Source organism: Prinia subflava, chromosome 20 (assembly GCF_021018805.1).
Source record: "Prinia subflava isolate CZ2003 ecotype Zambia chromosome 20, Cam_Psub_1.2, whole genome shotgun sequence".
In the NCBI taxonomy this organism is placed as follows: domain Eukaryota; kingdom Metazoa; phylum Chordata; class Aves; order Passeriformes; family Cisticolidae; genus Prinia; species Prinia subflava.
In genome coordinates, this window is record NC_086266.1 from 7,513,986 (window position 1) to 7,536,814 (window position 22,829).

Sequence of the window (22,829 nt, forward strand, 5' to 3'; positions counted from 1 at the left end):
TTTGCTTGGTTGGGAACTTTTCCTTCTTCTTTAAAAAAATCTTTTTCCACCATCTCCTCACAAAACATGGGTAAATTTAGAAACAAAAAAAATGCAACTTCAGAGCAGGGAATCAGCATCATCAGTCTCAAGATGCTGAGGAAAAACAGACATTCCTCCAAATGAAATATTTCCACGTGCTGAAACATTCAGCCACTGAAATCATTCAGGAAGTGCCAACGTGGTGGGAATTAGGGATTAGCTCTGGTTTGTGCCCTGCCTGGATTTCTAGTGGAAAAAGACTGAAACAGTCATTTTTTACACCTGGCTCCTGTTCTCTTGTGGTAAGTGCTGCTTTCAGGGGGTCTCAGGAGTTCTCTGGGGTCACTGGGATGGACAGAACAGGTCCAGAAAGGTCTGACTGGAGCAGGAGCAGGGCCAGGAAAGCTGGAAATTACAGCTGTGGGTCCCTGTCCCTGCTCAGGGAACCTCCCACAGACTGGACAGGCCTTGTAGCAGCACAGCAGGGACAGCAAACACCAACTGGGAGCTGTGGTCTTCTCAAAGCAGAAATGTGCCTTCCCCACAGCCTGGAGAGGCTGGGGACACACCAGGAGGTCCCTCCTGTACCCCAAAACTGCACAGGACACAAAGCTCTGAGGCCTCAGGGGGGCTGGGTGAGAAGCCAATGCCACTGCTCCACGTCCTGGGGACACTCCTGCAGCCTCCAAGTGGGATTTGGGGTCTGCAGAGCCTAAGGAACACCTGCACACATCTCAGCACATCCAAGCACTTCCCAGAGATCCAATCTTTTCATTTCTCCCACTCTCTTCCTGCATTACACTGTGGCTCACTTCTGGGTATTTTGGGTTTCTGTGCATCCTTCTGGCTGTTCCATGGACAGCTGTGGAGTGGGGGCTGGATCTGATGATTCAGAACTGCTTTAGAGGAAAGAATCAAGCACTGAAATCCTCTGCTGGGCCCAGCTCTCATCCTCTGCTTTCTCATCAGAACTCTGTGACTCTTCTTGATCCAAAATCCAGAATAAACAGGGCAAGGGGAGCGTTTTCCTTTGACCAGGGGCTGTGTTCCCGTGGGTTTCTGAGTGTACCAACAGCAGGCTTTGCTATGCTATGAGAAGCTGAAGGACGTTGCTGCAATAATGTGCTCAAAATCTGGAATAGCTGAAAAAAGCCTGGAAGAATAATTTGGCAAGTTCCTGAGGATAGGATGGAGATAAAGAATGGGTACTGCTAAGCAGAAATGGATTATCAAGGATAGGGCTCAATAAAAATGAATTATCAACTGAGCTAATGGAAGAGAAAAAGGAACTGCTATTCCACAGATCCTGCGTGGAGGTCACCTTGGCTTCCCTCTCTCACATGAATATTCACTGGCTTGGAATGGATCTGTCCTTAGCTGAGATTTATTTACAGCCAGGGTCTCAGAGCTGCTCACAAATGAGCCCCATTAGCTCATCCCATGGCACACTCCAGGGCTGAGCACGGAGCTGATGGTCCTGTGCCTCCTGCAGAGCAGTTTCCTCCTTCTGGAAATGAGTCTGGTGGCAGTGAGAGATGTTCCTGAGCAGTAGAACAATCACACACATCCTCTGTGCTCTCTGCTCTCCCAGCCAGCCACAATCCCAGCCCTGATTGCTGCATTTATGTGTTTTATTGTGTGTTTTATCACCAGACCCAGGGTTAAACCCAACCTCCATCACAGCAATGAAACTAATTCAGCCAAGGAGGACACAGGTGATTCACCTGTATTTCTCTCCCTCTCCTCCCAGCCCTCACAGATTTTAGCCAGAAATAAAATAATTAAGGGATTAACGCCTCTTTCTCATACACTCATTTACACAGTATGATCCCAATGACTGGAATGTGCAGTTATTTCAGACTTCACAAGTGAGGAAGCAGAAAGGCTGCTCCATCACTCTGATTATCTCCTTGCTGAACACATGGGCTGATGACAACAGCGAGAGGATTTACAAAACCGTTTGTCCTCAATCTGCTGCAAAACCCTATTTATGGATTACTTCCATACAATGATTTTAAAAAATCAGGGACAAAAAGAAAGGGAGGACATAATTTTAGTATGGCTTTTCTTCCAAACACATGGCACAAATGTAGAGACTGAAGGCCTGCTGGTGAGGAATCCTTCTGCTGACTCTGCCTTCCCTGTGCCTCTCAGCTCCTTAATTACACCATCACTACACACAGGGCTGGTTCAGAAATATCTTTAAGTGGGATGTCATTTATAAAATGCAAATTGCATCTCTAACTCCAGTTTAACAGTTTGGCTTCCAGTCATGAAACAACCACCAGAAGGATTTTCTTCATTTTCTTAACGTCCTTCCCTCCTTCCTCCCCAGTGGCACAGCACAGAGGCAGAGTGCACTCAGAGTTTGCTCCAGCTCTCACCTCCTACCAGCACGGCAATCACAAAAGTCACTGCAGGTTGCTGGTGATGAAATTGGAACTGGACCCTGGATTTTCCTTAGGGCACCATTAATGTTCAAATACCACCCTGAAGTCACGACAGTGCCTTCCCCACCCCAGCCTGAATCCCAAACTGTGGGAAATGAACTACAGGGAACAAGATGACTCAAGAACAGCCTGCAGTGTGCCCTTGCCAGCTCCCAACCCAGGTTTCCAGTACCTCCCAGTCCAGGACAGAGGCCTGCCACTGAGCTATCTTGTCGATGTTCTCCAGCCTCCGCTTGCGCTCGTTGATCTGGAGGGTGACGTTCCTCATGACGGCCAGGGCAGCAGCCACGTACCTGTAGTCACTGCACACACAGGGAAAGGCTGTCAGAGGCAGCAGGACACCCCCAGCAGCCTGCACGACCTCCCCAGCCCAAAGGGACATGGCAAGGGGGGACCCTCAGTGCTCTGATGGGATTTTTCTGTAGCCCTCATTTCGTGTCTGAGATGTTTTGGTTTGTGATATTTCTTTCCCAGGTGAGTTGCTGGACACAAAAGAAATGTTTTGCTAACTGTATCTATGTTATTCCTTCTTTTTAGAAGAAGGACTTCTTGATGGCCCTCTGGCTTGACCAATGTGGTTGAAGAGGTGTTAACTTTGCCCATCCAATCATATTGGTCTCTGTAAACATTATATAAACAAATCACATTTTGAATAAACCTCTTTTCTAGCCTTCTGAGAATTCACGGGGTCTGTGTGGTTCATTTTGTGTCCTACAGCAACATTTTTCCATCTGGATTGTCACAACAGAGCAGCTCAATGGACACTGGAATTGGGAGCCCAGCCTGGCCTCTACCAACCCACTGTGAGCCCTTCACAGCCCCAAGGTGCTGAGCTGGAGAGCGTTCTGCAGACAGGCTGAACACTGACACAGCCTCTGTCTTTGGGCCCACATTCTTCTGGTTTTAAAATGAACATTTAGAGAAGGGTTCATCTAGACAAAGACCAGAGCAGCTTCCAAGCCACTCCCAGAGCAGTCACCCCATGGAATTCACTCTCACTGCAGATTTCAGGTCAGCAAATCAGGCAACTCTTTTTTTTTATTTCCCCTGCACGGCCCTGTGAGTGCAGTAACACAGAGTGAGAACAGGCTCCTGCCAGGGCCACTGAGGATGATGATCAGTCTTTTCAAAAACTGATGCTGAAATCAATGCCATCGATTCCTGCCCTGTGCCTGCTTTTCCATTCCAAGGAGCTGTAATGTGCATTTCCACTGGGCAGACAGGCAAGGCCAGCTGCCACACCACCACCACAACGTGTTATTAACTTAGGGCTGCTATTGATTGCTGACTAATGAGAAAAACTGCCATCTTGGGCAGCTGCAGGGGGAATGGCTTTATTGATTATTGCTAAGGATTGTGCTGGTGACAGCTAAAAGAGGGGTGAGTGCTGGGAATCAGATCCCCTCTCCATGTGTTCTCAACAGGATAAATACTAAGAAACAAACACACTGGGATATACAAAAAGTATTATTTGCTCTTCTGGCATCCTTGCTCGGATGAAACCTTGAGCTGAGTTTTCGTTTTTTCTTTAATTCTTATGTCAAAATTCTGGGTGTGGTTAAAAATAATCCCACAAATTCCAGGACAGCAGGACTGGGCCTTCAGCAAAATAAAGGAAAAAAGGTGATGGGCTGCCTGATACATCCATCACAGAGAGGTGTGGGTGGGAAGGGACCTCAAAACCCACCCAGCTCCACACCCTGCCATGGCAGGGACACCTTCCCCTGTCCCAGGCTGCTCCAAGCCCCATCCTTGGGCACTGGCAGGGATGGAAGGGATTGAGCTACACAGTGAAGAACTTCTTGTGCTTCCCTTTGTGTGAAGGGAGCATTGGCTGTGCAGGGCAGGAAAGGAGCCGTGTCAAGGGGACATCAGGGTGGTCTGGGGAACATCCAGGAGTTCTTTAGGGGAACAGGGAAGTCCCTGTGGCCAGGAAGGCTCTGCAGAGGCAGGGAGAGGTGCAGGTTCACAGCCAGTCACTCCTGATCTCCCAGCAGTGCTGCTCATGCTCAGGAGGGAGGGCACTCCCTGGCAGAGTCTCCTCAGAATGTGTTCCTGCACTCCCAGAGCTCCCTTCTGCTCTCGAATGCTCAGGATTCCAGCAAGCTGCACTTACCACCTTCCTATATTTAATTCATATTAAGCTGGAGTAGATTTTTAAGAGGTGAGCAGATGTGGCTTTGTAAAAAATTCAAATGAACCAGGCTGCAAACAGGCAGCAGTTGGAGGGAGGCAGGCTCTGAGCTCCCCCCATCCTGCCTCCATGCAGAGTGGGATGGTGCCAGCCTTTTATCTTGGGAATGCTAATTCCCTAATTCCAGTGAGAAAACCCCAGCAGTGTTTTCCTGCCACACTGTAATGAAGAAAAGACTCGGGACTGAACTTTTTGGGCTCCCAGCCCATGTCTGTGGCAGAGCTGGCAAAAACTTAGAAGAAAAAAAAAACAGAAGCAGAGCATTTGGCCATGAGGCAATAACAGGATCCCATTAACCATGAGATGAAGGTAAATAAATGGTTTGTCAATTCTGTTGGGGCTGCAGTGGCCACTTCCCAGTGCTCCATCAGAATCCAAGTCCAGATCCTTGCCAAGCATCACACTGCTATCCCTGGGGAGTGTGGTCTGGATTCTGATTTCAGCACTGTCCTGACCTGGTGCAGGGAAAATCCACAGCTCTGCAGGTGTGGAGGGAGCGACAAGGAAGGAAGAAACCAAAAATAGGATCATGTTCCTCTATCAGATGAAGCTCACATCCCTGCTTGCCCTGTGTTTTTCCATGTTTTGCCTCACCAGGGCTGGGGTGTGGCACTGGCTGTGTGCAGCCACAGGTTTCCTCCCCGTGCTGTTACAGCTTCAGGGCTCACCCCTCCTAATGCAAGGTGAGCAAACCTCCCCCTGCCTTCCTTCCCAGAGCACGGGGAAACAAGAGAAACAGAGTGTCCATGGCAATCCAGTGACACAGAGCTCTCAGCTGAGTCACCCAAATGCTCTGAACCACAGGAGAGCTCCCAGGGCTCCTCAGAACATGGCTCTGTGGGATTACTTAACAACATGGTGAGTTTAAAACACCCCAAAGGGAACAGGAATGTGCTCCCAAAATAACCCAACCCTGGTGTTATCACGCTGGCCACATCCCCTTTGCTGTGGCTCCAAAATAACTCAGGGTCATTTTAAACACCCTCCTGTTGGGAAGCCACATCTGAGCTCTCAGGCTGTGCTGTGGGTCCTCACGTGGCTGCTGAGGGGAAAAGCCACAACCTGTGGGATCCCAGAGCTGCTTTCTCATTCCCTGAAGTTCCCATGAGTCCATTCCAAGTTTGATTTGGTCTTTGGAAAAGCAGGAATTGGATCTGCAGCCAAAGGCTTGTCCAAATTGGTGATTTGGGGCATTTGGCTACCCTGAATCACTCAGACTTGTGGGTCAGCTTGAAGCAAATCAATGCATTTCTGCTCACATCAATCACACTTTGCTCTTCTAGAGCTGGGCTTGGGAAAAACAAGCCATCAAACACCAGCAGCATTTTCTGAAACATCTCTGGTCTTTTCTGTTCTCACTTGCTTTCAAATGGGTTTTGGAAAAGGAAAGAAAATTGGCAGGGCAGGAGCAAATCTGCTCTTACAGAGCCTGATTTTTCTTTCACCTTATTTTCCCAGGAGTAAATCCCAGGTGGTATCACAGGCATTGCTCCTGATTCACACTGTCAGGCAGCCAGGCTGATTGTCCTCAGCAGCAGCAAAAGAGATCCTGGAAATTTTGGGAAGCAATCAAACTGTAGGTGCTCCTCTAAACCTAAACCCTGTGGCAAAACCAGAGATGGGACTGGGCTGAAAAGCTGAACAGGTTTGGAGTTCTGCCCTCTCTCCCCAGCTGCAGATCCTGGCCCTGTACCTGCTGTGTGCCCACAGGAGCAGGGAAGGAGCCTCTCAGACCACTGAATGCTGTTCAGTAATTTTTCCAGTTAACTGGTAGCATCAGAAAGTACATCCAAGGGTAATTAGTTCACATGTCTGATTAGAGCAGAGCTGAGTGTGTCTGCATCGAGAATTGCTGCTTTGAGAAGACTGAACTGTCTGCTGACCCTTTGTCCTGCTCCATTTATCCAGGATGTCACAGGGACAAGAGCTGGACAGAAAACCCCAACCCCTGGGTGGGAAGGAGCAGTGGACAGAAAACCCTGACCCCTGTTGGGAAGAAAAATGGACAGAAAGCCCTAAGCCCTGGTGGGAAGGAGCAGTGGACAGAAAACCTCAACCCTTTTTGTGGGAAAGAGCCCTGGACAGAAAAACCAAGCCCTGGAGGGGGAAGGAGCACTGGACAGAAAGCCCCAAGCCCTGGCAGAGAAGGAGAAGTGGACAGAAAACCCCAACCCCTGTTGGGGAGAAGCAGTGGACAGAAAACCTCAAGCCCTCTGGGGGAAGCAGCACTGAACAGAAAAGCCCAGGCCCTTTGGGGAAGCAGCCCTGGACAGAAAGGCCCCAGCCCTGGTGGGAAGGAGCCCTGGACAGAAAGGCCCCAGCCCTGGTGGGCAGCAGCCCTGCCCCCGTGCCTGCTGTCACCTGTGCTCCTGGGCCGTGTACTTGAGCAGCTCTGCCAGCTGCAGGGGGTACTTGCAGATCTTCTGCACGGGGGTGAGCAGGAAGCCGTCGATGGCGATGTCGATCATCTGCTGCAGCAGGCGGCACGCCTCGAAGAAGTGCTGGTACCTGCTGTCCTTCATCAGCTTGGAGAGCTCCATGCACGCGTCCAGGTGGTTGTTACAGTACTCAGAATAGATCCAGAAGCCGTCTTGCTGTGAAGGCAGAAGGAGGAGGACGGGTCAGGCACAGAGCCAGCTGATCAATGCCACACCAGCGCTGGGAAGGGCAGGGTTCGATGGGATCACAGAATCATTCAGGTTGGAATGGATCTATGAGATCACAGAGTCCAACCCAGCAATGCCAAATCCCTAAGTGCCACGAGCACTTGTGGCACCCCTAGGGATGGAAACTCAACTGCTTCCCCTGGCAGATGGTTTCAATGCTTGCCAACCCTTTCAGTGAAGAAATTTTTCCTAACATCTAGTCTAAATCTCCCCTGGAACAATTTGACGTTATTTCCTATTGTTCTATCTGGTAGACTAGTAACAAATTCTGATACTAATATACTCTTTGCTTGATAGAGAAAAGACTGATTATGATACTAAAACTCATTTTTGAACAACAAAAAATTACAGAACATTGGTAGACATGTAACTGTCGGTATACATGTATATTCCTGCATGTTTATCTTAAATGCAAAATACCACCATTTTGTGTGGCCATCAAATATTTCACTTTAGGAGTAAATCAACATGTACTGCAAGTGAAATGGGACAGCTGTACACATTCATATTTCTATGCAGTGCTATAAATTGTTAGACTATTATTATTGGCTCATATGACTAAACTTTCCGTGAAATTTGGAGAAAGTCTTTTAATCTATCTTGTGCTTTCTTTCCCAAATTCAAGATAAGGTTTAATCTTTATCAGTCCAAAATCTAATCTTTCCTTTCAAGGCTGTCCAAGAACTTTCACATGTAAGGTCAGAGGACAATCTCATTAGCGGCTTGCAGAATTTCAAGTTTCACAATATTGGGATATTGGGAGAAATTCCCCCTGGGAGGGTGGGGAGGCCCTGGGATGGAATTCCCAGAGAAGCTGTGGCTGCCCCAGCCCTGGAGTGTTCAAGGATGTGCTTGGAGCATCCTGGACTATGAAGGTGTCCTGCCCACAGCAGAGCCTGGAATAAAATGATCTTCCCAACCCTTCCAACCCAAACCAGCGTGGATTTCTAAGAAAGCACAGCCCAGGCAGGAGGAAGGACAGAGCCTACAGTGCTTCTCCTGTTTGGGAGAGGTGCTGGGAAAGGAGGGACTGCAGAGAGGGCCCTGCACTCTGACACACGGCCAAGGGCTGTGCAGGTACAGGTGTGTTATTGTGAGCCCTGCCCAGAGCTGTGCCTGTTCTCAGCTTCAAACTGTGCAGGGAGGCTTTGAAAGGCACAACCCAGCAGAGCTCTGGCTTTTGGTAAGACAAGAGGACAACCTTGTTATTTCTAGAGCTCTTTCCCTGAAAGATCCTGAAGCACCTGGCAAGTGTTTGGGGGCTGGGTATGTTTGAAATTCCATTTACCAACGGGGAACCCAAGGCACTGCATGGATTTCCCCAGGAACAGAGCCCCCAAAAACACTAAACACAAACAGAAAACCCACTCACACGTGTGCCCCTCCACCTTCTGGACTGGCCTAACAAGTGTTCTGGTGTCAGTGTTGTTGGAATGTCCTTTTTCTGCCTTCACTGACCACAGAGTGTCACCTTTAACTTGGGTTTGATTTATCTGGGCCATGCAGACAAGGCAATGAAAAGGCAGAGAAAGATTTCACTGGGAAGGAGATGGACACAGCCCAGCACCACAAATGAACTCTGGGACAGCCCAGGTAAAAGCCAGGTGTTGCAAACCAGCCAGCTCCACTGAGCTGTGGTCAATGCCTTCCAAAGAAAGGACAGATTCTATTTAGCCAAGACATGCCTGCCCAGCAATTATTTCTCAGTCCCTGAGGGTCCAAACCAGCTGCTTCTCTGGGAACAGGGATCCAGTGTCCTTCCCATCCCCACAGCCAACCCAGCCACACACTGACAGCTCTCTCTTCCTGAAGAAAATGAGGAACAAGATGCTTTGGAATCTCTAAACAGGATCTTAACATCCTCAGCCCTCGGTTTCCCAAATGGCTAAGCAGGGATAATTTATCAGGAGTTTATCAGCCAGCTCTCAGCCCCTGTCTGGTGACAGGCAAGTGTCAGATCTTCCTCCAAACTGCAGCAGCAATTCCTGCTATTGTCACTATCAATGAATTGACAGCACAGCCTCAAGTCATGACATTTGAGCTTCTGATTCTCACCAAGATTTTGTGCATCTTCCCAGCACAGAGGTGGAATGTGATGCTGCTTTTTGCAGGCTCTGGTAAGAACCAGCCATGTTAACACCTCATGCACCTTCTCAGAGGAAACCTCAGTGAGAGACCAAAGGATGTTTAAAGGATGCTGTGAAACTCCTTGGGGATGTCCTGCTGAAGTTTCAGTGTTTATCAGGAGTGTCCCTGATAAGCAGTGAACTGTTGCCCTGACACAGCACAGGAGCTGCAGCACCTCTGAGCTCTGAGCCCCTGCTCCCCTCTCCTTCCAGGAAAGCCTCCAGCTCCGGGACTGGCATTTGTTTGACATCTCCTGACATATTTACAACACTGGCTAATTTATCAGCTCCTGCAGGAGGTGGTTTATGGAACAGTGGGATGGGCCAGGCAAAATCCTCCAGTATCTTTTCATCCACATGACTGGGATGTACTGGGATTATCCCACTGCATGTCCGAGCTCTCCCTCCTCTGCATCTCCCAAAGCACATGGAGAACCCCGGAGCAGTGCTGGTGTGTCCCTGGAGGAGGCTCCTGCCTGATGTGTTTTCCTCCCCGCTCCCAGCCCAGCTCCGAGGCGCAGTGAGCTCACGTGTTCCAGGAAGCACGGCCCGATCTCGCTGAGGTGGGGGTCCTCGTTGTTGTACTGCTTCTCCAGGTCCCTCACAAAGCCCATCTGAAACCTGTAGATGTCTTCAATGTTCCCAAAGATGATCTTCAGCTGCTCGTCACTGAACATGTCCCTCCTCTTCCGGCACTGCTTTAGGTAACCCTGTGAGGGCGAGAAAGGAGGATTTGGAGAGAGCAGCAAAACCCAGGGGACAGCCCAGGGGGGTGAGCTCAGTGCTGGGGGTGCCTGGCCCTGCCAAGCCCCCTGCCTGCCCCCAACCCCTCAGAGCCAGGTCTCCTACAAGCACTGCTGCTTCCACATCCTCCCAGTGGCACAGCTCCCACAGAAACCTCTCAGGGGCTGTTTGAGCCTGCTCTGATCTCTCCTTTCAGTAATTGGGATAAGGAGGCTGTTTAACACCATCATCAAGTTCTGTTTAATCTCTCTATCAACAACCTGGATGAGGGGATCAAGTGCACCCCCAACAAGTCTGCAGCTGATGTGCTGGAGGGTGGGAAGGTTCTGAGCAAACCTCCCCATCCTCCCACACTTCACCTGTCAGGATGATCATCACCAAATCACAGAATCGTTAACGTTGGAAAAAACCTTTAAGATCATCAAGTCCAAGCAGAATTATTTAGACCAGAAACTTTGCAAGGCCAAATGTCAGATGTTGCAATGGGCCTGGTCTGTTCTGCAGTGTCCTGACTGGAAAGAAACAGCACAGGGGTCATCAGGAGATGACTTTGCCTACTTTGCTTGTCTTTATTATACAGGAAGGGGGGAACATGAAGGGAAGAAAATGGCAGCAGCTCCAGTGGAACGGCTAAATTTGGGAACTCAGGATGCTTAGTCACACAGCCACGCTGCAGCTGGTGACATGCAGCTGCTGGGCCACAATGAACACTGCAACCCTGCAATGAACTGTCCTTCAGCCTCACCATGTGGTTCCTGGCAGGGAGAACATCAAACATGAATGAAAAATGGAACTTTGGCCGACCTGGCCTGGACCCAGCCTCTGCCACGTCCAGCTCAGCTTGGAGGATGCTGTCACCCTGAATTTCCTGGCATTTTCAGCTGAGAAGTTTGGGTTATGGAACACCTTCTACACTTTCTAATCTAGGTCTCTCTTCCCCCAGGAGCTCCTTGATGACTCATTTCCCTGGGTTTCCCTCTCTGATTTTCCAAGGCCACGAGGAATGGGAGCAGGCTGCTTCCCACGCTGCAGGATGGTCACAGGGCAAACCAAAATCCAAACTGGGGAGAAATGACACAGAGCATCTCTTCATGCGGATTTTCCTGTTTACCTGCTGAACGCAGAACAGCCTGGGAAAAAACCCAAGGAAAAAGCCAGGAAAAAGCCCTCCCTGTGCCCATGGGGCAGTGTCCCCTCACTCTGCTCCGTGACATCCCTCCCTTCCCGAACACAGGAACATCTCCCAGCTCCGGGGCTGCCATTGGCTGCAATTCCATCCTCACTATTCCCACCCTCCCCGTGCTGCCTCATCATTCCTCTGGAATCACGTGTCTGCAGGAGCTGAAGCAGCACATTTCTGTGCAGGCACCTCTGAAAGCACAGGGAGAATAAAGGAATGTGAGGAGTTCCCAAGCCTCATCCTCTCTGTGCGTTTGAAGGTGGTTTCCAGCACAAGGCAGGAAAAGAAGACTGAAGATTCTTCCATAACACACAGCAGAGGAGGCTGCTGCAGAGTTTTTCCAGTAAATTTACTTCTGTTACATAAAACAATGTCATCTTCCTTCTGCTCATCCCGTCAGGTTTGCTCAGAGAAGGGATAGCTGAGTGATGAGCAGATGCTGGAGAGTGTTTTGCTCAAGGAACACCTAAAAATAGCTGCCAAACTGTCTGTCTGAAGTACTTTTCCATGTAGTCCCTGAAGGATAGGCCAAAGTTGGACAGGCTTTGCAGGAGGTTAATTGCTAAGTTTTCTTCACCCCACAGTAGCTTTAGGGACAGCCAGGAGGGGTGGTCAGTCCATCCATCCATCCCTCCATCCCTCCATCCCTCCATCCCTCCCTCCCTCCATCCATCCATCCCTCCATCCATCATCCATCCATCATCCATCATCCATCCATCCATCCATCCCTCCATCCATCATCCATCCATCCATCCATCCATCCCTCCATCCCTCCATCCATCATCCATCCATCCATCCCTCCATCCATCATCCACCCATCCATCCATCCCTCCATCCATCATCCACCCATCCATCCATCCCTCCATCCATCATCCATCCATCCATCCATCATCCCTCCATCCCTCCATCCCTCCATCCATCCCTCCATCCCTCCATCATCCACCCATCCATCCATCCCTCCATACATCATCCATCCATCCATCCATCCCTCCATCCATCCATCCCTCCATCCATTATCCATCCATCCATCCCTCCATCCATCCCTCCATCCATCCCTCCTCCATCCCTCCATCCATCCATCCATCATCCATCCATCCATCCATCCATCCCTCCATCCATCCCTCCATCCATCACCCATCCATCCCTCCTCCATCCATCATCCATCCCTCCATCCATCCATCCATCCCTCCATCATTCTTGTCTGGCTGAGAGCAGTGTGTAGGAGAGAAGGAGGCTGCAGGCTGTAACTTCCAAGGCATCTGTGATGTTCCAGATTTTCTCCTCTGAGCCAGTTTGGGGCTGTTTACACTGCCCTGGATCCATCCCCGAGCCAGGCCCAGCACCACCTGGGCTGTAAAGCAGGGCTCCCAGCACCCAGGGGAGAATCAGCACAAGAGCAAAGCTCAGACTGTTTCAACTGGAAAGGGAAACCAGAGCCAGGGCTGGTCCCAGGCAGCCAGGACCGGGATTCTGGTCCACAGCAAGCCATGGGGGCAGTGGGGCTTTGCTGTGCTGAGGAATTCCCTCCAGTCCAGCTGCCTCCTACAGGCTGGCACAGGGATTTTCATCCTGGTGCTGGCCAGCTCCTGAGTTCCCTGCCTGGCCACACTGGTGCTCTGGGGGTTGGGAGCAATAGCAGGGTGTGTCAGGACACAGGAGCAGGGAGGGGAAATGCATCCTGAAGCACAGGGGAGCACAGGGAGGGCTCCCATCCTCAGGTGGTATCAGGATTTGTTACTCACTGCAGCTCAGACACAAGACCATAACCACACACTGCTAAACTCAGCACTAAACCAGGCTCAGCCCAGCCAGAGCTGCTCTGCCATCCCCTCTCACACCTCACATCCTTCATCCCTCCTGGCACCCTAAAACAAAGAGCCCCAGGAAGAGGGGAGGGTGCCACTGTCAGAACAGCTCATTGGGGACTGTCTGCTGCCTGCTCATGCCCTGTCTCTCCCAGTGCAGTCTCAGCTCTCCCAGTCCAGTCCAGCTCTCCCAGTGCAGTCACAGCTCTCCCAGTGCAGCCCTGTCTCTCCCAGTCCAGCCCCAGTTCTCCCAGTGCATTCCCAGCTCTCCCAGTCCAGCCCACCCAGGTCCCGCTGTGCCGCCCTGGCTGAGGAGCTCTGGGAGCCCTCCCCAGGCAAAGGGATTGCTGTGATCACACTGAGCACACCGAGCCTCTCCAGCAGGCACAGCCCATCACCCCACAGAGGAGAAGGCCCATTTCAGTCCTCCCTGCTTAGCTGAATCATTTCCTGGTGCTCTACCTGCAGGTAAGATTTATCCCCTAAATCCCAGTCTGCATCACACAGAGCAAAGAAAGCTCTCTGGGTCTCTCCAGTCTGGGTTGTATCATCAGGGGCAGTAAATCGGTGTTTCCCCCCCTGCAGCTGAACCTGTCTGCACCCTCTGAGAATCCCAGGTGGCAGAAACACCCTGGCATGGCTGGAGATACAAGTTAAGGTTTATTTTGTTTCCAACAGAAAAGTGCAAATGCAGGAAAAGAAACAATATGTGGAGAAGAAGCGGCTGCAGTTCCTCCCTTCTCCAATGCAAAGCTCTCTGACCAAAATAGCACATTGAAATTAAGCTCATTTGTTTCCAAATTGAAATCCCAAGGCTCTTCCAGATTTGAAAAGTGTCATGGATGCTTTTTGGACGGCTGCTCTGCCTCACCGAGAGACGAGCAGCAGGGATGAAGGGAGGAAGACATTCCTCTAAGCACAACTCACAAGGGGCTTCACCACATTGACTGGGCACAGGCTCACTAAATCCTAAACATTGCAAGGGATGAGCTGAAAGCCATGCCCAGACTTTGATTTCTGTGCTAACAAACTTGTGCCTCTCAGTGATAAGGACAGCTCTGCACACAGAGCCCAAACTCTGGCACAGCCACGTGCTCCCCTTCCCAAACACCCAGCAGCACAGGCTCTGCACTTTGGGCTCGGCTCACGGCACTAATCCTAAACTTAAGGGGTTGTAGAGGTTAATTGTAACCTAATGAACAAGAACCAAGCTGGGGATTTGTGTGGTCAGACCCTGAAGTCCACTGCTTGCTGGTTGCCTTCATCATTTCCTATGGTGGAAACATTTTGCCGTCTGTCTCGCCATAAAAAAGGCAAATGGGGGCCATCCTGAGGCAGGGAAAACTGTGAACCCGACATGAAAGGCACAGATGACATGGCTAACTGATTGGTTTAATTACAACCTCATTTCCTCAATCACAAGTTCAAAAGTAGATGGCATTGGGTTTTAATTAAGAGGACTGCTTGAAGGATCTCAACCTCATCATGTTTTAGTCAAAGAGCTATGGAATAAAGGTCAGGAAATTGCACTTCTGCTTAATACAAACTAAAGGAATTATCAGATCCAGCAGGAAATTCTCAGAGCTGTCAATACATATTGACAGATGCTGCTCCTCCATTAGGCACAGTCCTCAGACACTTCAGCTTGTTCCCAAATCACCCAGGCACAAACCCAGGCTCAGCCCTTGCCAGCCTCCACTATGGGCAGGTGTGCCAGGTACCCCCAGGCACCTCACACATGTCCTTGGGGTGTGTGATGGAGGGGGACAGACACAGACACAGCCCCAGGTACCTCGCAGATGTCCTTGGGGTGTGTGATACAGTAGGGACAGACACAGACAGTCCCCAGGTGTGCCCCAGGTACCTCACAGCTGTCCTTAGGGTGTGTGATGGAGGGGGACAGACACAGACACAGCCCCTAGGTGTGTCCCAGATACCCCACAGCTGTCCTTGAGGTGTTTGATACACTGGGGACAGCCCCAGCCCCCAGGTGTGCCCCAGCCCAGGTACCTCACAGATGTCCTTGGGGTGTGTGATGCAGTAGGGACAGACACAGGCCAGCCCCCAGGTGTGCCAGGTACCCCCAAGCACCTCCCAGCTGTCCTTGGGGTGTTTGATACAGTGGGGACAGACACAGCCCCAGCCCCAGGTGTGCCCCAGGCACCTCCCAGCTATCCTTGAGGTGTTTGATGCAGGGGGACAGCCCCAGCCCCAGGTGTGCCCCAGCCCCAGGTGTGCCCCAGCCCCAGGTGTGCCCAGGTACCTCGCAGATGTCCTTGAGGTGTTTGATGTAGTGGCGCTCGGTGCTCATGATCTCGTTGATGACGTTGGCTCTCATCTGGTCGCGGTTCTGCACGGTCCTGCCCAGGCACAGGCAGTCGGCGCTGGGGTCCAGGTGCCCGTTCTGCACCTCGCTGGTTCCCTCCTCCACCCCATCCTCCTGGTTCACCCATAGCTGCAGGACAGAGGGACAGCACAGGGGTTATTGCCAGCAGCACCTCAGGGCTGGCTCAGGAGACGCTGGATCCGCCCCTCCTCACCCCTCTGGGGTGTGCACAGCCCACACTGCCCAGCCCCACACCTCTGCAGGCAGCCCCAAACGCTCCCCACACGCTCCCCATCTCACAGGGGACTGCCAGAGCTGCCTGCCTTGATCCCAAACACAAAACCATCCTGTGACAGGGTGAAGGGCTGCTGCCAAGAGCTGCAGACTGAGATGGACACGAGTAAAACACAGCAGCCTGAGGAAAACTGCAGCTGGACAAGCACTGCTGTCCCAGCTCCTGCCACCTCCAGCTGGGGTTTCTCTGAATGGGAAGATCCTCTGGGAGCAGGATCCCCTTTCCCGGGGCTGCTTTGAGGTGCAGATGTGGCTGGTTCAGAGATCTGAAGTGCACATCAGCTCTGGGTTGTTCCTGGAGCTCTGTAACCTGCCGGGCCAGGGGCTGTGCAGGAGCCCAGAGTCCATTTCTCAGCAGCTTTCCTCAGCAGTCACAGGGACAGCCCTTCTGGCTCAGGCAAATCCCACATCTCAGCACCCCAGGATTGGGATCCCCAAACCACGGGATCCTCAAAGCACATGGAATGCACACCCCTGAGCAAGTCTCCCAAAACCTCGGGGCTGAGGGCACTGGGCACTGGAAATTACAGACAGCACTGAAAAAGGATCACTGTGTTTTCAGCACAATGAAGTTTCCTTCCAATATCAAAAAAAAAAAAAAATCCATAGAAATTGCAAATTCCAACTCTCTCCTGTGTGTCTGAAGCAGCCTGTGCTCTGCACACACCATACGGATCAAGGGCTCCTTCTGTTACCTTTTCCCACAAAACCTGCTTAAAATAACTCTGATTGACTCAAATTGGGCTCAGGGTAGTTTGTAAACAAACATTAAATAAAGCTTACAGCTGACAGAAATACCCCTGTCTTTCACAGACCACCTCAACTGTGATGGAAATGAAGCAACTTCTCTCCTCAACATTTCAAGTTCTCACATCCTGGCGATTTTCAAACCTAAAACACACTTTTCTGTGAGCAGTGGAACTGTCCACACACAGAGTACAAGGAAAGCAGGCAGCATCATTAACCTGATCTTCAGGCTTCCTTTCAGTGTTAATAGTTTTTCCTGCTTTCCCATTATTCAGTTTAAATTGAGCTTTGCACAGATTGTAAAGGGCAGTGTTCCTGCAAATTAGGAAAGTAAAAATCTCCAAGCCTGCCCCTGCTCCTTCCCTGCTTTCCCAACCAACAGCTGTTCTGCTAAACCACCTCTTGCAGGGCATTGAAGTTTTGCCCTCCCACAGGGAGTTGTAAAGGCCAAAAAAGAAAAGTAAAAAAAGAAAAAAACCTCAAACCTATCTCTTCTTTAGCAGGATGCTAACCATGCTGCAAATTTTGGGGATAAAAAAGGGGTTTTGTAGAATTTCCATCAGCACTGGGAGGCCTGGCTGAGCCCCAGGTCACTGTGAGGGAAAGCAGGGAGCTGGTGATCCAATCCCAACCAAATACAGTGGAATCCAGCAGGGAAAACCTCTCCTGGCACGCTGAAACAAATGTCTGTTCTTCAGAAAAACAACCCAAACCATGGCCAGAAAAGTGTCTCTTTCAGCAAACCCACCCTGCTCTGGAAGAGGTTTGGGGTCCAGTGGGGCAGAGCAACACCCCATGAGCAGTGGTTTATGCTGAAAAATAAATAAAAAATAAATACTCAATAAATCAAGGAAGTGCTGCTGCTGAGCAATGTCCCTTTGGGGTAAGTGACCTTGGGGGCCAACTACTGACATCAAAATCACCAATTTCAGTGCTGGGAAAGCCTGGGGGCACCCTGAGAAGGGAAAATGGGTCCTGGGAAGGACAGGATGGCACAGGGAGTCCTCCAAGGGACATGTCCTGGTGCCAGCCTCATTGGCATTCCACACAAACAGATGTGGAAAATCCAGTAAGACCAGTGTGGGGATTAAACCCTGCTGGTTGAAGTTTGAAATAATTCCCACCCTGCTTTTCTTCTCCTCCAGAAAGGGATTTTGCAGCCTTCCCAAACCCAGCTGGAACAGCTTGTTACCAAGTCTGATGACATTCCTGCCAGTTTGGCAGCAGAGCATATTTTTAAAGCTCTACCTCCTGGAGTCAGGTGATCATGAGAAAAAATTTGATTTTCACTTTTAAAAAAGCCAGAAAGATCTAATCATTACAAGGCATGTGTGTGTAAGCCTGAGTCATGAATCCTAAAAGCTTTGAAACTCCAAGGCAGAGAGCAAACTTGCAAACTTTGGTGATTCCTCAGACTCAGGCTGCCTTTTGTGCACAGCAGGAACACTCCCTCCCTCCTCATCTGCCAATCTCAGGAGTCCTGCTTTCTCCCTTAATGAAATTTTTGCTTCTTCCTGCTAGGATCTGTGTTCCCAAAGGGAAAAAAATACAGTTCTAGTCTAAATGACTTCTGCCTTATATTAAAAAAAAATGCAACAGTTTTATCAGCTCCAGAGGAAGCTGAAGGTGCTTCCACCCTGTGCTCTCCGGCCTCTGCTGCTGGAAGGATGAATCCCACTGTGCTGTTCAAACACTCCTGTTTCCATCTAAACCTCTGAAGCTTTCTGAAATTCCAGCAAGGATCCTTCTTCCAGGGCATCTTTTGAAGTTGGGACCATGACTGATAAAAGCTGAGGTGCAGGGGCAGCTCTGGCACTGACCTCGGGCCGTCCCTGCAGCTGGAGGAGGCTTCCCCACCCAAACCCAGGGACAATCACAGAAAAACCCAGGGACAATCACAGAAAAACTCACGGAAGTGTTGAAGCATGGACTGAAATGCACCACCAGACTCTTGTGGCACCCATGAGCAGCAGCCTGCTGAGGCAGACCTGGGGCTGTGTTTGCTCTCGGGGCTGGGGAGGAGCTGGGCCATGCTGGGCCGAGGGAGGGTGGCACTTGAAGGGTTAACTGTGCCCTCTGTCCCAGTGCCACCACCCCAGGCTGGATCCTCTGTGCCCCAGTGGCAGTGACGGAGCTGCAGGTGACAGCCAGGTGGCACAGCCACTCTGGGGAGATGCTGGCCTTGCCCAAAAGCTTCTGGAACACCAGACGGGTGTTGGACAAAGCTGCAAACGCTCCTGCTTTAGCCAGAACCTCCAACAGGGTGATCCCTCTGTTCCACACACACAGGGCTCCCAAAAATGCCTGAAATGCCTGAATTTCCTTCCTTCCTGTGGGAACAGCTGGGATCACACTCCTGGAAAAGGACCTGTCTGCTCCCCATCTTTCCAAATGGACACAAATGCACAGATACCTCTCCCTCTCAGTGCAAATATATCCATTTTTAGAAAAGAAACTTCTAAACTCTCGTTTTCTCCTGGTTTCATCCCATCTCCCCAGCACTCCCAGCTCAGGACGGGTGGCTGCCATCCCTGTGGGGATTTCCAGGGAGCAGGGATGGGACGGGAGTTCCCTGGCAGCCTCTCAGCTCTGCTGCTCATTTGGATCCCCAGAAGCCTCCCCAGGCTCCCGTCCTGAGCTCCTCAGCAGTTCAGGGCTGTGGCTTGGCACAGCTCTGGCACCCCCAGCTGAATTCCTGCATCCAGTGGCACTGGTTTTAAGGATAAACAACAACCCTACAATAATAAATAATAAACCCTTAAATATATAATAATAATATATATTTTATATATATATATAAATCCTTAAACACCTCTGCAATGCAAAACATCACGGGCTGTAAAATAAAACAGGACTGGGGGGGGTTTCCCCCAGGCCATGAAAAAGGCCCAGCAGTGAAACCACCAAGCCCTGAGAGCCATTTCAAGCACTCTGTGTAAGGAATTAATGAAAAGAAATCAGTGGAAACTACAGAAAAAACCCACCCCAAGTTGCATAATGCTGGTCCTATGTGATCTTTCTCACTGAAAGGCCCTTCCATGGGGAGAGGAACAGGCTTATCATGAGGCTCCCAGTCCTATTTCAAAATTCAACCCTAACTGGGAAGTCATGACCAGCTCTTGTGTAATGCAAGAACTTGCAGAGGCAGATAAAAGGAAAATCAAATAAAAAGGTCCTTTTCCCTAAGGACCAGTTCTGGGAGCCACGGAGAGCTGATGGTTGCATTGTGCTAATTCATGTTCTCTGACTGATACCCTTTAGAAAGGGAAAAAAGGAAGACCCAGGGAAGCACAGGCCAGGCAGGCTCACCTCAGTGCCCAGCAGAGCTCGGAGCACATTCCTGGAAATCTGTGCAGGCACGTGGAGGACAGGGAGGTGACTGGTGAGAGCCAGCACAGCTTCACTGAGGGCAGAGCGTGCCTGACACGTTCAGTGGCCTGTGACAAGGTTACAGAGCCCAGAGCCCCTGCAGGGGCTAAAGGGGCTCCAGGAGAGCTGCAGAGGGACTGGGGATAAGGGATGGAGGGACAGGACACAGGGAATGGCTCCCACTGCCAGAGGGCAGGGCTGGATGGGAGATTGGGCAGGAATTGTTCCCTGGCAGGGTGGGCAGGCCCTGGCACAGGGTGCCCAGAGCAGCTGTGGCTGCCCCTGGATCCCTGGCAGTGCCCAAGGCCAGGCTGGAGCAGCCTGGGACAGTGGGAGGTGTCCCTGCCATGGCAGGGGTGGCACTGGGTGGGCTCTGAGCTTCCTCCCAGCCCAAACCAATCTGTGATCCTATGATATAAAATTTCTATAAATATAATCTATCAGCTTGCAGCGTTACCCAAATGGTGCATGAAATCACCCAATGGCACTGGGCCAGCATCAGTGACCTGCAATTATTGCAGATTTACCCTGCTCAGTGCAGGCACTGAACGGAGAGGACTTTTTCCTTCAACAGGCACCGAGGCCTGATCACCTCATAATGATTAGAAACCACAATAAACCAAACATTTCACCAGCCAGCTGGATTATTAACCTGCTTCCACTGGATATTCACAAGGACAAAAGCAGCAGATAATATTCCATTCTGGATTCTCACTCATAATGAACTAATGTGGCAAATTAATGATACAGACACTTCCTTCCAGAGAGCTGCTGCCATTCCAGGAATCTGGATTGTCCAGGACAGGTGTGGGCAGTGCAGTGGGTTACAGGGCTCCAGTGGAAATCCATGCAGAAATCCCTGGAAGCACAGAGCCCCAGGACTCCCTGCCCCATCCCCACTGCCCCGCTCGGCAGAGCAGCTCCGTTCCCGCAGGACCTGTCCCTTCCCTGCCCCCTGAGCTGTTTCCAGCCCTGTGCAGTGTCACACCTGTGCAGTGTCACACCCCTGTGCAGTGTCACACCTGTGCAGTGTCACCCTCCTGTGCAGTGTCACACCTGTGCAGTGTCACACCCCTGTGCAGTGTCACCCCATGCAGTGTCACACCCCAGTGCAGTGTCACACACCTGTGCAGTGTCACACCCCTGTGCAGTGTCACCCTCCTGTGCAATGTCACACATGTGCAGTGTCACACCCCTGTGCAGTGTCACATCCCTGTGCAGTGTCACACCTGTGCAGTGTCACACACCTGTGCAGTGTCACCCCTGTGCAGTGTCACACCTGTGCAGTGTCACACCCCTGTGCAGTGTCACACCCCTGTGCAGTGTCACACCTGTGCAGTGTCACACACCTGTGAAGTGTCACCCCTGTGCAGTGTCACCCTCCTGTGCAGTGTCACCCTCCTGTGCAGTGTCACACCTGTGCAGTGTCACCCCTGTACAGTGTCACACCCCTGTGCAGTGTCACATCCCTGTGCAGTGTCACACCCCTGTGCAGTGTCACACCTGTGCAGTGTCACACCTGTGCAGTGTCACACCCCTGTGCAGTGGTACATTCCCAGCACTGTCACATTCCTGTGCACTGTGACATTCCCACTCTGTGCAGTGTCACACCCCTGTGCAGTGTCACACCCCTGTGCAGTGTCACACCCCTGTGCAGTGTCACATTCCCACGCAGTGTGACACTCCCAGCACTGCAGGACTCCAGGCTGCATTAGGAGATCGGTGTCTCGTTCCCAGCTCAGGAGGGCCTGTGGTGCAGAGCTCTGCAGAAGTGAAGCAGCAGCAGCCTCCAGGCTCAGCCTCTCGCAGCCCTCAGGAGGGGCACAGGCTGTCCTGGGCTCTGCCAGCCTCCAGGAGGGCTGAGGAGCTGGCAGGAGATGCTGTGTGTCCCCTGAGCTGTCCCAGCCAGCCCCAGACTCCAGGAGGGCTGAGGAGCTGGCAGGAGATGCTGTGTGTCCCCTGAGCTGTCCCAGCCAGCCCCAGCCTCTGCCCAGCCGTGGCAGGGCTGGAATGTGGGTCAGATGCAGTTTGTGGGAAGCACAGACCATCTCCTGTCTCCTCTCCCAGGATGGGGAACAGGACATTTGGCAGCAGAAGGAAAGGCAGCTGAAGCAATTTGCTTTCTCCTCCTGTGGTCCTACCACCCTTTTCTTCCACAGCCTGAATTTCTCCCTCAGTAATCTGGCTCCAGCCTCAGTGTCCTTCACACCCTCCAGCCCACAGGCTCTTTGATACCTCCTCTTTCCTCCCTCAAACTTCCCAGAGCTTTAGCAAACCCTCCTCAGCTCTTCCTCTCTCTAAAACTCTCCATTCCCAGCCTCCAAAATTCCCCTTACCCAAAGTAAGAAACACCCTTTACTCATTTCTGGAAAAGGAGAAAACAGAGGATTCTATAGGGACAGCTTCAGGCTCTATATCCCCAAAAAGTGAACAAGAACAGCTCTAGGGAACAGGCCCTGTGCTCCCTCCCCTGCTCGCTGCAATCCCAATGCACATTCCCAGGGGCTGGAGCTCCAGCAGAGACCCAAAGCTGCTTGGACACTGCAGCAAACTGTGTGTGCTCCACTCTATCCATCAGAACACTGGGAATGAGGGCTCAGCCCCCCATCTCCCACAGCCCTGCTGAGTGCTGGTACCTGGAACACACAGGGGGAGGAGCAGAAAGCTCAGAGCTCACTGCACAGCCCTGCCAGGCTGAGCAAGGGCAGGGCCAGGGAAGGGCTCTGCAGGTTTGTGCCTGCAAGGGGCTGTGGACATTTGTGCCTTTTTTGTCTGACTCCAGGAAAAGCCTCAAAACTCTGCTTTGGCACCTCCAAACCAGCTTGTCCAGGGAAGGGCACAGTGCCAGCAGTGTGTGACCCTTTGGGGGACCTGTCTGAGCTGCAGGTGGCACAGGGAGCCCTGGAA

At 51.4% G+C, this 22,829-nt stretch overlaps 1 protein-coding gene across 4 annotated transcripts in view; it reads right to left on the reverse strand.

The window, feature by feature from the left end:
* Nucleotides 1-22,829, reverse strand: part of ARHGEF9 (Cdc42 guanine nucleotide exchange factor 9) — a 192,449-nt gene that overhangs the window by 33,150 nt on the left and 136,470 nt on the right. For all 4 annotated transcript variants that reach the window (XM_063416581.1, XM_063416580.1, XM_063416583.1 and 1 more), the window contains 4 exons: nucleotides 15,450-15,641; nucleotides 9,988-10,167; nucleotides 7,027-7,259; nucleotides 2,644-2,773 (listed from right to left, as the gene is read on the reverse strand). In XM_063416581.1, the coding sequence (XP_063272651.1) occupies nucleotides 2,644-2,773; nucleotides 7,027-7,259; nucleotides 9,988-10,167; nucleotides 15,450-15,641 (735 nt within the window). The remainder of the gene's footprint in view (nucleotides 1-2,643; nucleotides 2,774-7,026; nucleotides 7,260-9,987; nucleotides 10,168-15,449; nucleotides 15,642-22,829) is intronic.